This window comes from Phocoena sinus, chromosome 8, assembly GCF_008692025.1.
Source record: "Phocoena sinus isolate mPhoSin1 chromosome 8, mPhoSin1.pri, whole genome shotgun sequence".
Lineage (NCBI taxonomy): Eukaryota > Metazoa > Chordata > Mammalia > Artiodactyla > Phocoenidae > Phocoena > Phocoena sinus.
Window position 1 is genome coordinate 101,755,546 of NC_045770.1, and position 14,353 is coordinate 101,769,898.

At 39.4% G+C, this 14,353-nt stretch overlaps 1 protein-coding gene across 6 annotated transcripts in view; it reads left to right on the forward strand.

The window, feature by feature from the left end:
* The window catches only part of LOC116758836 (solute carrier family 22 member 9), a 50,771-nt gene that overhangs the window by 21,350 nt on the left and 15,068 nt on the right, over positions 1 to 14,353 (forward strand). For all 6 annotated transcript variants that reach the window (XM_032642088.1, XM_032642085.1, XM_032642086.1 and 3 more), the window contains 3 exons: positions 10,332 to 10,486; positions 10,589 to 10,757; positions 11,821 to 11,944. In XM_032642088.1, coding sequence (XP_032497979.1) covers positions 10,332 to 10,486; positions 10,589 to 10,757; positions 11,821 to 11,944 — 448 coding nt within the window. The remainder of the gene's footprint in view (positions 1 to 10,331; positions 10,487 to 10,588; positions 10,758 to 11,820; positions 11,945 to 14,353) is intronic.

Here is a 14,353-nt window from a genome sequence, read left to right on the forward strand (position 1 = left end):
TTCGTTGCTGATGGGAATGCAAAATGTTACAGCCACGTTTGAAGACATTTTGTCAGTTTCTTACAAAATTAAGCACACTCTTGGCAAATAATCTAACAATTAAGTTCCTTGGTACTTTCTCAAAGGACTTGAAAAGTTATGTCCACACAGAAACCTACCTGTGGATGTTCATAGCAGCTTTATTCATAATTGCCAAAACTTGGAAGTAACCAACATGTCCTTTAGTAGATGAACGCATAAATAAATTGTGTTACATCAAACCATAGAATCTTACTCAATGCTAAAAGTAAATGAGCTATCAAGCCATGAAAAGACATGGAGGAACCTTAGATATGTATCACAAAGTGAAAAAAGCTAATCTGAAAAGGCTACATATTGTGTGATTCCAACTATATAACATTCTGGAAAAGTCAAAACTATGGAAAGAGTAAAAGGATAAGTAGTTGGTAGGGGGGGAAATAAATGAATAAGCAGTGTACAGAGGTATTTTAGGGCAGTGAAACTACTCTTTATGATACTGTAACGGTGGGCACATGTCATTATACATTTGTCAAAACCCATAAAATGTACAACACCAAGAGTGTATCCTAATGTAAACTATGAACATTGGGGGATAATGACGTATAATTGTAGGTTCATCAATCACATCAAATGGATCTTTGATATTTAAAATCCTTGTTGGTTAGTTCCAAAATTTGTCTCATCTCAGGAGAAGATTTGAAAGATTTCCATTCTCTTGGGAATGAGTTCCATTTTCTTGGTTCTTCACATATCAAGATATTTTGAATTACATCTTGAATATTATAAATATTAAGTTGTGAAGATTCTATTTTCCATTATTATTCATCAGTAATACTGATTCCTTCATTTTAGCAAGTAATTTTCATGCCTGAAATTAAAAACTGTTTCTTATGCAGCAGCTCTGACCTCAGTTTAGATCTTTGTCCTTAGTTGAACTTATTCTGCAGGTGTATGTTTCAGGGGCCATCTGGGGGATGTGTGGTAGACACAATTGTGGGATCCCCTCTTTACCACTTTCCCTTGCTGGAACCCCCACTTTTTCCATTGTTCCCAGCTTCCCACCATCTGTGCCCTGATTCTCCAGATTGCAGGATGGCAGGTTTTTTCATGCACCTCATTCACTTTACTGTGAGGACTGTACCTTATTCCAGGCTAAAAGCCATGGAAACAGGATGTTCTTTATATTGCTCTCCCTCTGCTCTTATCTGAGAGAGTATACACTCCCCATTACAGTCTATCTGCTTTTGTTCACTCTCACCTATGTTCCAGTAGCTCCTTTTCATGTATGTACCTGCATGATATTTCTTTTCTGAGGGAATGGAGGGCAAATAGTAGGGTTTAAGGCCTTTATTCCTGGAACCAGAAATGTATGCATCAGAGGCTTTTAAGAGGAGTATTATAATAGAATATTTTAAACCTAATTCTTGAATCTCCATTGATAATTAACTGAGAGAGCCAAAATCATGTTAGGGAAGACATTTTAAAAGTCTGTCAAAATAGGCCTTAGGAAAGATGGTGGGAATTTGAATTAGGAAGATGTCCACAGACATGGTAACAGATAGCTGGATTTGGGTCATAATTTGAGGACAATGCAGTAGAACTTCCTGATGCTTTCAGATTTTTAAGGAGGTGATGGTGTGGCAGAGGGTCAAGGAAGATATCTATGTGTCCAGGCTGAGGAAATGGATGAATGCTGATACCATTTAGTGAGATGAAGGAGGATAGGGAATGAGGCACATATAGAGGAGAAAGTCAAGACTGCTGTTTTGGGGGAGGTGGCCAAGATAATTGGAGTGGGAAGACCCTGAGCTCACTTCCTCCCTTAGGCACACCAAAATTACAACTATTTACATAGCAACTATTGATAAGAAAGACCAGAATCTAGCAGGAAAAAAATCTTTTACAACTAAAGATATAAAGAAGGAACGAACCACAAAAAGACAGGGAGGAAGGACAGAGATTCAGTATAGTCAATACCTATATCCCCAGGTGGGTGACCCACAAACAGGGAAGATAATTACAATTGCTGAGGTTCTCCCCAAGAAGCCAGGAGCCCAAACTTTACATTGATCTCCCCAGCCTTGGGGTCCTGCATCAGGAAGATGAGCCCCCAGAAGGTTTGGCTCTGAAGGCAAGCAGAGCTTAATTTCAGGGGAGCCAGAGGGTTGTGGGAAATAGAGACTCCACTATTAAAGGGTTCACACAAAATCTCACATGCTCTGCGATGCAGTGCAGAAAGAGAAATTTGAAAGGAGCCTGGGTCAGACCCACTTGCTGATCTTGGGGAGCCTCCCAGAGACGCAGGTAGTAACTGGAACTCACCCTGGGGACATAGACACTGGCATCAGCCATTTGGGGAGCTCATTCTACAATGTGGACACTGCTGCTGGCTAGTGCCATTTTGGAATCCTCCCTCTCCCAGAACCTGGCCCTGCTCACCAGCTTGTCAACACCAGTACTGAGATGCCTCAGGCCAAGCAACTAGCCATGTAGGGACACAGCACCACCCACCAGCAAGAGAGCAGCCTTAAGATCCCCTGAGGCCACAGCCACCCCAGCACACATCCATTTCCACCAGAGGACCCAGGACCCAGCAACACACACCAGTGTGCCATCACTAGCCACAGGACACCCAGGGCCCGGCAACCAGAGAATCTGGAACCCATCAGATGGCCAACTTCACCCACCAGATGGCCAGCACTAGCCCTGGGCCAGCCACACACATGGCAGTGGACAGGCATCAACTCCAGGACCCATTGGGCCCCAGCCCTGCCCACCAGCAGGCAAACTCCAGCCCCAGGACCATGGCAGCTCCACTGCTCACCATGTCAGGACCCAGCCCACTCACCAGCAGGCTAACACCAGCTCCAAGACACCTTGGACCCCTCGGCCAGCTGCCCCAGGATCCAGCCCCACTCACCAACAGGCCAGAAACAGCTTTAGAATAACCCAGGCCTCACAGCCAGGTATGTCAGGAACTGACCCAAACGACGAGCAAGTCAACACTAGATCTGGAACACTGGTCAAAAAAGCAGCCACCCCAGAACACACCCACCAGAGGGTCAGAACTAGCCCTGGGACAATGCAGGACTCTGCATCAGCCTCCTTACAACCGAGCCCAGCCAGCCAGCAGCCAGCAGCCTCTGCACAAGGCAGGGCCTGGCAACCAACTGGACTGGGGACCAGCAACTCCTATGAGGCTGCGCACAGTAGGCATCCACAACAACAGAAGCACCCATGCGGCCCACATAGGGGGCACCTCTAGAGCATATAGCTCTGGTGACCAAAGGGAGTTGCACCACTGGCATGGATAGGACAACTCCTACAAAAGGCCACTTCTTCAGGTCAGGAAACATAACCAACCTACCAAATACATAGAAATAAAAACAGCAAATTATAAATAGAGCTAGCACATATATATGGAATCTAAAAAAACAAAAGTTCTGAAGAACCTAGGGACAGGACAGGAGTAAAGATGCAGACAAAAAGAATGGACTTCAGCACATGGGGAGGGAGAAGGGTAAGCTGGGATGAAGTGAGAGAGTGGCATGGACATATATACACTACCAAATGTAAAATAGACAGCTAGTGGGAAGCAGCCGCATAGCACAGGGAGATCAGCTCAGTGCTTTGTGACCACCTAGAGGGGTGGGATAGGGAGGGTGGGAGGGAGATGCAAGAGGGAGGAGATATGGGGATATATGTATACATATAGCTGATTCACTTTGTTATACAGCAGAAACTAACACACAATTGTAAAGCAATTATACTCCAATAAAGATGTTTAAAAAACCCCAGCAAGGGGCTTCCCTGGTGGCGCAGTGGTTGAGAGTCCGCCTGCCGTTGCAGGGGACGCGGGTTTGTGCCCCAGTCCAGGAAGATCCCACATGCTGCGGAGCGGCTAGGCCCGTGAGCCACGGCCGCTGAGCCTGCGCTCCGGAGCCTGCGCTCCGGAGCCTGTGCTCCGCAACGGGAGAGGCCACAACAGTGAGAGGCCCGCGTACAGCAAAAAAAAAAAAAAAAAAAAAAAAAACCCCAGCAAATTAGGCAAAATGAGGAAACAGAGGAACGACATTCCAAATGAAGGAACAAGATAGACCCCAGAAGAACTAAGTGAAGTGGAGATAACCAATCTACCCAATAAAGAATTCAAAGTAATGATCATAATCGTGATCAAAGAAATCGAGAGAAGATTGGATGAACAGAATGAGAAGTAAGAAGCTTTTAACAAAGAGTTAGAAAATATAAAGAAGAACCAAACAGAGATGAAGAATTCAATAACTGAAATGAAAAATACACTAGAAGGAATCAGTAGAGTAAGTGATAAAGAGGAAGAAATCAGCAAACTGGAAGACAGAGTAGTAGAAATCACTAAAGCTGAACAAAAGAAAAAGAAAAAACAATAAAAAGAAATAAGTACAGTTTAAGAGACTTCTGAGACAACATCAAGTGGGCTAACATTCATATTATAAGGATCTCAAAAGAGGAAGAGAGAGAGAAAGGGGCAGAGGACATATGTGAAGACATAATAGCTGAAAACTTCCTAACCTGGGAAAGAAAACAGACAGCCTGGTCCAGGAAGTACAAAGAGTACAAAACTCAAAAAATAAGAAACAAGAAAATTGTGAAAGGAAAAATCTCATTGGTTAAGGCATATATACAGTAAAGGTAGTAAATGAACCAGGTATAAAGGTTAAAAGAAAATTAGTTAAATCATCTCTATGTGCAATAAATATTTAAAGGATTCCAAAAACAAAAAGAGGGCTTCCCTGGTGGCGCAGTGGTTGAGAGTCCACCTGCCAATGCAGGTGACACGGGTTTGTGCCCCGGTCTGGGAAGATCCCACATGCTGCAGAGCAGCTGGGCCCGTGAGCCATGGCCGCTGAGTCTGCATATCCGGAGCCTGTGCTCCACAACGGGAGAGGCCACAACAGTGAGAGGCCCGTGTATCGCAAAAAAAAAAAAAAAAGATGTAAAATATGACATCAAAAACCATAATTGTTGGGGGAGGGGAGTAATAATGCAGGGTTGTTAAAATGCATTTAAGTTAAGAGATCAGCAGCTTAAAATAATCACACATATAGAGAGACTGATATATATATATACCTCATGGTAACCAGAAACCAAACACCTATAATAGATGCACTCCCCACCTCCCCAAAAAAGAGAAATGAATCCAAAGGTAACAATAAAGATAGTAAAATCTATCACAGGTAAAATCAAATCACAAGGGAAGAGAACAAAAGAGAAGAAAGGAACGAAAAAGAACTATAAAAACAATTAACAAAATGACAATTAGTACATACCTAACAATAAGTATTAAAAATGTGAATAGACTAAATGCTCCAATTGAAAGACATAGTGTTGCTGAATGGATACACACACCTAAAAACAGACCCCTATATATGCTGCTTACAAAAGACTTACTTCATATCTAGAGACACACACAGGCTGAAAATGAGGGAATGGAGAAAGTTATTCCATACAAATGGAAATCAAAAGAAAGCCAGAATAGCAATACTTATATTAGACAAAAGAGACTTTAAAACAAAGACTGTAACAAGAGGCAAAGAGGGCCATTGCATAATGATCAAGGGCTCAATTCAGGAAGAAGATATAAAAATTATATATATATATACATACATACACAAATATATATGTATGTGTGTGTGTATATATATATATAAAACATAGGAGCACCTAAATACATAAAGGAAATATTTACAGACATAAAAGGAGAAATCAACATGGCACAATAATACTAGGGGACTTCAACACCTCAATTACACCAACGGAGACATCTTCCAGACAGAAAATCAATAAGGGCTTTAAATGACATATTAAATCAGATGGAGTTAATAGCTATATATAGAATATCCCATCAAAAAGCAGCAGAATACAGATTCTTTTCAAGTACTCATGGAACATTCCCTAGGATAAGTCATATGATAGGGCACAAAACAAGTCTCAGTAAATTTAAGAAAACTGAAATCATATCAAACATCTTTTCTGACCACAATGCTGTGAGACTAGAAATCCAATACAAGAAAAAAACTGCAAAAACCACAAGAATGTGGAGGTTAAACAAATGCTACTAAATAACCAATGGTTCACTAAATAAATCAAAGAAGAAATTTAAAAATACCTAGAGACAAATGAAAATGAAAACACAACAATCTGAAATCAATGGGATACAACAAAAACAGTGCTAAGAGGGAGTTTTATACAAGCTTACCTCAGAAAACAAGAAAAATCTCAAATAAACAACCTAAACTTACACCTAAAGGAATGAGAAAAAGAAGAGCAAACAAAACCCAAAGTTAATAGAAAGAAAAAAATCATAAATATCAGAGCAGAAATCAATAATACATTAAAAGTATCATAAACCATGATCAAGTGGGACTTAACCCAGGGATGCAAGAATGGTTCAATATCTGTAAGTCAATCAATGTGATACACCACATTAACAAACTGAAGAATAAAAATCATATGATCATCTCAATAGATGCAGAAAAACCTTGACAAATTCAACATCCATTTATGATAAAAAAGAAACCTCTCAACAAAGAGGGAACATACCTCAACACAATAAAGGCCATATGTGACAAGCCCATAGCTAAGTAGCATCATACTCAATGGTGAAAAATTGAAAGTATTTCTAGTAATATCAGGATGAAGACAAGGATGCCCACTCTCATCAATTTTATTCACTTTTATTTACATAGATTTGGAAGTCCTAGTCACAACAACCAGTTGAAAAAAGAAATAAAAGTAATCCAGGGCTTCCCTGGTGGCACAGTGGTTGGGAGTCCGCCTGCCGATGCAGGGGCCCCAGGTTCGTGCCCCGGTCTGGGAGGATCCCACATGCCGCAGAGCGGCTGGGCCCATGAGCCGTGGCCGCTGAGCCTGAGCGTCCAGAGCCTGTGCTCCGCAACAGGAGGGGCTGCAGCAGTGAGAGGCCCGCGTACCGCAAAAAAAAAAAAAAAAGTAATCCAAATTGGAAACAAAGAAGTAAAACTGTCACTGTTTGTAAATGCCAAGATACTATACACAGAAAATCCTAAAGATGCTACCAAAAAACTACTAGAACTCATCAATGAAATTGGCAAAAGTTACAGGATATAAAATTAATACAGTAAGTTGAAAACTTTCAAAGATGCGAATGTGCCCAGAGTAAGGGCGAAGAGAGAGAAGAGGAAGAAAAAGTAACTGAAGAACCAAAGAGATTCATGATGCAGGAAATGGCAAGAGGATTTTCTTTCTTTGAGGAGGCACTGTTAGTTTTTGAGACAGAGGACCAAAATGTAGAACAGTACATGAAGTTTGCAGCAGCCATTCAGAATGGAATCCAGTGCTACAGTGTCATCTATGATGAGAAAAAAAAAAAAAAAAAGATCTACTACCAAGACATCACTGGATTGTTTTTTCAAGAGGGTAGAGAGAATTGAATCTAGCAAGGAACCAGAAGCTGTGCCATCAATGACACCCATGAGTGCAATTGCAGCTTGCTCTCAGTCTCCTATTGCTGATGATCTTTCAGCTCTACTATCTCCCACCTCCCCTCCCTCCTCCAGTCAGTAACTCTTCTTGCCTGTTCACTTGATGCCAGCTCCTGTATGCCAGCTGTTGTACTGTACTACTGTACTTTTCAAGGTACTGGACTGTAAGATTAAAAATGTTTTCTTTATTTTTGTGTTTGTTTTTTATGCATTATTTGCTTGAAAAGTATTATAAACTTATTACAGTACAGTACTGTACTGTACAGCTGATTGTGTTAGTTGGGTACCTAAGCTAACTTTGTTGGACTTACAAACAAATTGGACTTACGAATGTGCTCTCAGAATGGAACTCGTTCATATGTAGGGAACTTACCGTATACAGAAATCTGTTGCATTTCTATACACTAACCAAGAAGTTATCAGAAAGAAAAATTAAGAAAACAATCCCATTTACAATTGCAACAAAAAGAATAAAATTCCTAAGGATAAGTCCAACTGAGGGAGTAAAAGGCCTGTACTTGGAAAATTATAAGGCACTGATAAAAGAAACTGAAGACAACAAAACAAATGGAAAGATAACCTGTCCTCAAGGATTGGAAGAATAAATATTGTTAAAATGACCATACTGCCCAAGGCAATCTCCAAATTCAATGCACTCCCTATCAAAATACCAATGGTATTTCTCACAGAACTAGTAAAAATAATTCTAAAATTTGTATGGAAACATGAAAGACCCCAAACATCCAAAACAATCCTGAGATAAAAGAACAAAGCTGGAGTATCATGCTCTCTGGTTTCAAACTATACTACAAAGCTACAGTAATCAAAACAGTATGATACTGGCTCAAAAACAGACACATAGATCAATGGAACACAAGAGAAAACCCAGAAATAAACCCACATTTATATGGGCAATTAGTCTCATCAAAGGAGGCAAGAATATACAATGGAAAAAGACAGCCTCTTCAATAAATGGTGTTGAGAAAACTGGACAGCTACACACAAAAGAATCAAACTAGACCACTCTCTCACACCAAGCACAAAATAAATTTAAAATGAACCGAAGACTTATATGTAAGGCCTGAAACCATAAAAATTCTAGAAGAAAACATAAGCAGCACATTCTTTGACATGGGTCTTAGTAATTTTGAGGGGCGGGGTGTATGTCTCCTCAGGCAAGGGAAGCAAAAGTAAAAATAAACAAATGGGACTACATCAAACTAAAAAGCTTTTGCACAGGGAAGGAATCTATCAACAAAATGAAAGGCTACTACTTAATGGGAGAAGATACATACAATAAGGGGATAATATCCAAAATATACTGGAATTCATAGAACTCAACATCAAAAAAGCAAACAACCTAATTAAAAAGTGGGTAGAGGATCTGAATAAACATTTTTCCAAGGAAGACATACAGATGGGCAACAGACACATGAAAAGATGCTCAGCATCAGTAATCCTCAGAGAAATGCAAATCAAAACCACAATGAGAAACCACCTCACATCTGTCGGAATGGCTATTATCAAAAAGACAATAAATTGGTGAGGATGTGGAGACAAGGGAACGCTTATGTACTGTTGGTGGGAATGTAAATTGGTGCAGTCACTATGGAAAACAGTATGGAGAGTCCTCAAAAATTAAAAATAGAACTACCGTATGACCCACAAATTCCACTCCTAGGTATTTATCTGAAGAAAACAAAAGCAATAATTCAAAAAAATATACGCACCCCTAAGTTCATTGCAGCATTATTTACAATAGCCAAGATATAGAAGCAACCTAAGTGCCCATCAATAGATTAATGGATAAAGAAGATATATTATATATATATGAAACATATAAAACATATGAAAGAATGAAATCTTGCCATTTTCAACAACATGGATGGACCTAGTGGGTATTATGCTAAGTGAAATGATTCAGACAGAGAAAGACAAATACTGATTTCACTTAAATGTGGAATCTAAAAAAGAAAACAGTGAACAAATATAACAAAACAGAAGCAGTTATAGATACAGAGAACAAACAAACAGGTAGTTACCAGAGGGGACAGGTGTGTGGGGAAAGAAATAGGTGAGGGAGATTAAGAGGTATAAACTTCCAGGTGCAAAATAAATGAGTCAAGGGTATGAAATGTACAGTGTGGGGAATAGAGTCAATAACAATGTAATATCTTTGTATGGTGACAGACGACTTATCGTGGTGATCATTTTGAAATGTATAGAAATATGGAATTACTATGTTGTGTAACAGGAACTAACACAGTGTTGTAGGTCAATTATACTCCAAAAACAAACTCATAGAAAAAGAGATCAGTTTTGTGGTTACCAGAGTCGGGCATGAGGGGAGGGGCAACTGGATGAAGGCAGTCAAAAGGTAGAAATTTCCAGTTATAAGATAATAAGTACTAGTGATGTAACATATAACATGATAAATATAATTAACACTGCTGTGTGTTATATATGAAAGCTGTTAGTACGGTAAATCCTAAGAGTTCTCGTCACAAGGAAAATTTTTTTCTATTTCTTTAATTTTGTATCTATATGAGATGATGAATGTTCACTAAACACTGTGATAATCATTTCATGATGTATGTAAGACAAATCATTATGCTGTACGCCTTAAACTTGTCCAGTGCTGTATGTCAATTATATCTCAATAAAACTGGGGAAAAAAAGAAAAACAGAAAAATTTTTAAAATAAAATAAAAATAACAAAACATCCCCTAAATTTCAAAGTGTGTCTTCTTTTTGTTCATTTCTACAACAGGTTGTTACTATCACTATATCTAACCTGTTTCCATTTCTCAGGTTTGGGAGGAGGTTAATGCTCAGATGGTGTTTGCTCCAGCTCGCCATTACTGACACCTGTGCAGCCTTTGCTCCCACCTTCTTCATTTACTGCTCCCTACGCTTCTTGGCTGGGTTTTCTACCATGAGCATCCTGACAAATATTTCTGTGCTTAGTAAGTCAATACTTCGGGTCTTTGACATTTTCCAAGCCTTAACTTTGACTTTGAAATTCTAACTTTGTTTGAAGTCAAAATCCTGTTTGTGTTTTCTTTCAGTTGTAGAATGGACAGTGCCCCAATTCCAAGTCATGGGAATGACCATGTCAATCTGTGCTGCTTGCATGGGACAGATCACCCTAGGAGGACTAGCTTTTGCCATTCGAGACTGGCACACCCTTCAGCTGGTGTTTTCTGTACCATTATTTGTCTTCTTTCTTTCCTCAAGGTATAAGCTTTCTTACATCCTTCGTCTTAGAGGATCCTAGATGCAAGGTACCTGAAATTAGGATGCAAGAATTCTGGGTGGTCTTAGTCAACTCTTGAGCACATGCTCTACTAATCTGTGTCCTATGTACAATTAAAGAAGCAGAACGGGTAGGGTTGCCAGATAATACCAAGGGCATTCAGTTAAACTTGAATTTTAGATAAAACAACAAACTTTTTTGTATAGTACGCCAAATATTGTATGGAGCATAGTTACACTAAAAATTATTCATTGTTTATATGAAATTTCTACTTACCTAAGAATTCTGTATTTTCATTTACTAACCAGATAAAATACAGTGTCTCATTAAAGTAAAATTTCAAATAAACAGCAAATACTTTTTAGTGTATGTCCAAAATATTGCATGGGACAGTCATACTCAAGAATTACCCATATTCACTGTCCATCTGAATTCAAATTTAACTAAACACAGTGGATTTTCTTGTTGTTTGGGGTTTTATTTATTTATTTATGGCTGCCTTGGGTCTTCGTTGCTGCGCGCGGGCTCTCTCCAGTTGTGGCGAGTGGGGGCTACCCCTCGCTGCGGTGCGCGGGCCTCTCATCACGGTGGCCCCTGTTGTTGCAGAGCACGGGCTCCAAGGAGCACGGGCTTCAGTAGTTGTGGCACACAGGCTCAGTAGCTGTGGCGCACGGGCTTAGTTGCTCCACGGCATGTGGGATACTCCCGGACCAGGGCTCGAACCTGTGTCCACTGCATTGGCAGGCGGATTCCCAACCGCTGCGCCACCAGGGAAGCCCAAACACAGTGTTTTATTTGCTAAAACTGATAATATCCCCCTGAATAATGGGGGGAGGGCACTATGACTCCAGCTCTATATTCCTGGCAGTCAGTGAAGGTGTACTGCATGGAGAGGTCATCTTCACAGCTTCCTAGTTATGGTACAAAAGAACCTAAGTTTATATTTCCTGGTATAACAAAACAAGAGATAGGTATTAGATGGGAGGGGAGAGGCATTTCAGGGCAATGAAAGTTGATGGCACCTCTGTCCTCTTCTTTGATCAGGTGGCTGGCAGAGTCTGCTCGGTGGCTGATTATCACCAACAAACCCGAGGAGGGCTTAAAGGAACTTAGAAAAGCTGCTCACAAGAATGGAAGGAAGAATGCTGGAGACGCTCTAACCATGGAGGTGAACAGGAGAGGGAGTTGGTTATGGAATATAGGAAACACATGACCTGACATATACACTAGTCGGCGTCCATAAAGTGAATGAAGGGTGGGAACACTGGTGTGGTCTGGGATCTTCTTACCTCTTTGTCCTGGTCTTCAAGAGCTGTCGACATGGCTTGAGTGAACACTAGGATGCTGATGTCGAAAGGACTGGATGGAGGTACTTTACTCAACAGAGGTAGATAACGCATATATGTGGAAGCTAGAAAAATGGTACAGTATTTGATTGTAAAGGTTGTTACTGTTCTCACTTTGTGTTAGAGAAAGTAACCGAAACGAATCCATTTCTTTCCAATTAACACTTCAATGTTTTTTTTTTTTTTTTCAGGATAGTAAGGCAAGTTGAAGGGCAGCTTAGTGACCATGCAGAATAGCGCATAAGGAGGCTTATTTGTCAAGTCAATCATATATGCTTCCATTCATGGTATATTTACTGAAAGGGCATTCTGTTCTATATAGGAAATACGGTAATGACCACAATAGTCCAAATCCCTGTTTCGCGGCGTTTACATTCTACTTATTACAAGTTCCAAGAACATGACTGAGTGGAAATGCTTCAGAGAGATCTTTCTTTTTCTATTTTCCTCCCCAGGTATGGAAGGCAGACGCTGCTGTATGTCATAAAGTAGACCATTCATCATGTCATGAATGTATAAATTATTTATTGAAAAATTATAATGTAGTAGGCATGGTGCTTGGTCATGAATAGCTGTATGAGTCAGAATTCCATTTTTCACAGAGTTTTAATATTAAAAAGAGAAATTTTAACATATATTTTAAAATAACTTTTATTGTGGTCAAAATGCATAGAATGAAATCTAAAAATTTTAACTGTACAATACAGTATTGTTAACTATGAGTACAATGAGCTCTAGGACTTTTTCATCTTGCATGACTAAAACTCTGTACCCATTAAACAACAATTTCTCAATTCCCTTGTCCCCAGTCCCTGGTGACCACCATTCTACTTACTGTTCTATTATTTTAATATTTTAGATACCTCATATAAGTGGAATCCTGCAGTATTTGTCCTTCTATGAGAACTATTTATCCTTTTGTGACTGACTTACTTCACTTAGCAAAATTTTCTAGATTCATCTATGATATAGCATATGGCAGGCTTTCCCCATCTTTATGGTTGAATAATATCCTATGGTATGAATATACTACATTTTCTTTATCCATTCATCCGTTAATGGGCATTTAGGTTGTTTCCATATGTGAATCGTGTGGCAATGAATATGAGTATGAAAATATTGCTTCAATATCCTGTGTACATTCTCTTGGCTATATAACCATAATTGATATCGCCAGATCATATGGTATTTCTGCTGTTAACTTTTTTGTTTGCAACGATAAGAGAATGAAAAGGATGCTAATAGAGACGAGGAGAAACCATCTGCCCTCATTTAACAGGAAAAAGAGAGTGCTAGGAGCTAGACAGCCAAAGAGAAGCGATAAAACATTTCTGCAAATAAGTTCACTTACACGTGTGATAGATTTTTTAAAAAACACTTTACTGAGGTATGATTAACATACAAAGAGCTGTACGTATTTAATGTACACAACTTGATGTATTTGCAGATGAGTATACATCTAAATATCATCACCACAGTTTATGCAATAAACATATCCATTACCTCCTAAAACTCTCTCTGCCCTTTCTTCATTATTTTTTTGTGATAACACGCAACATAAGATCTACCCTCACAGCAACTTTTAAGTATACGGTACAGTATTATAACCCTGGACACTAGACTGTAAAGTAGATCCCTAGGATTGATTTATCTTGCACAACTGAAACTTTGTACTCTATGACAAATACTTCCCCATTTCTCACATCCCCCAGCACCTGGCAAACACCGTTCTACTCTCTGCTTCTTCGAGTTTGACTCTTTCAGATTCCTCGTATAAGTGGTATCATGTAGTATTTGTTCTTTTGCACATGGATTATTTTACTTAGCATAATGACCTCTAGGTTCATTATGCTGTGGGAAAGGGTGGAATTTCCTTCTTTTTATTGCTGAATAATATGCCATTTTACATATATATGTGTATACACACACACACACATATATGTATATTCTATTCATCCATGGATGGACATATAGGTTGTTTCCATATCTTAGCTATTGTGAATAATGATCCAGTGGACATGTGGGTGCAGATATCTCTTCAAGATCTTGATTTTAATTCCTTTGGATATATACCCAGAAGAGGGATTACAGGATAATATACTAGTTCTATTTTTAAATTTTTGAGGAAACTCCATACTGTCTTCATAGTGGCTACACCATTTCACATTCCTAACAGCAGTGTACAAGGGTACCCTTTTCTCCACATCTTCACCAACACTAATTACTTTTTT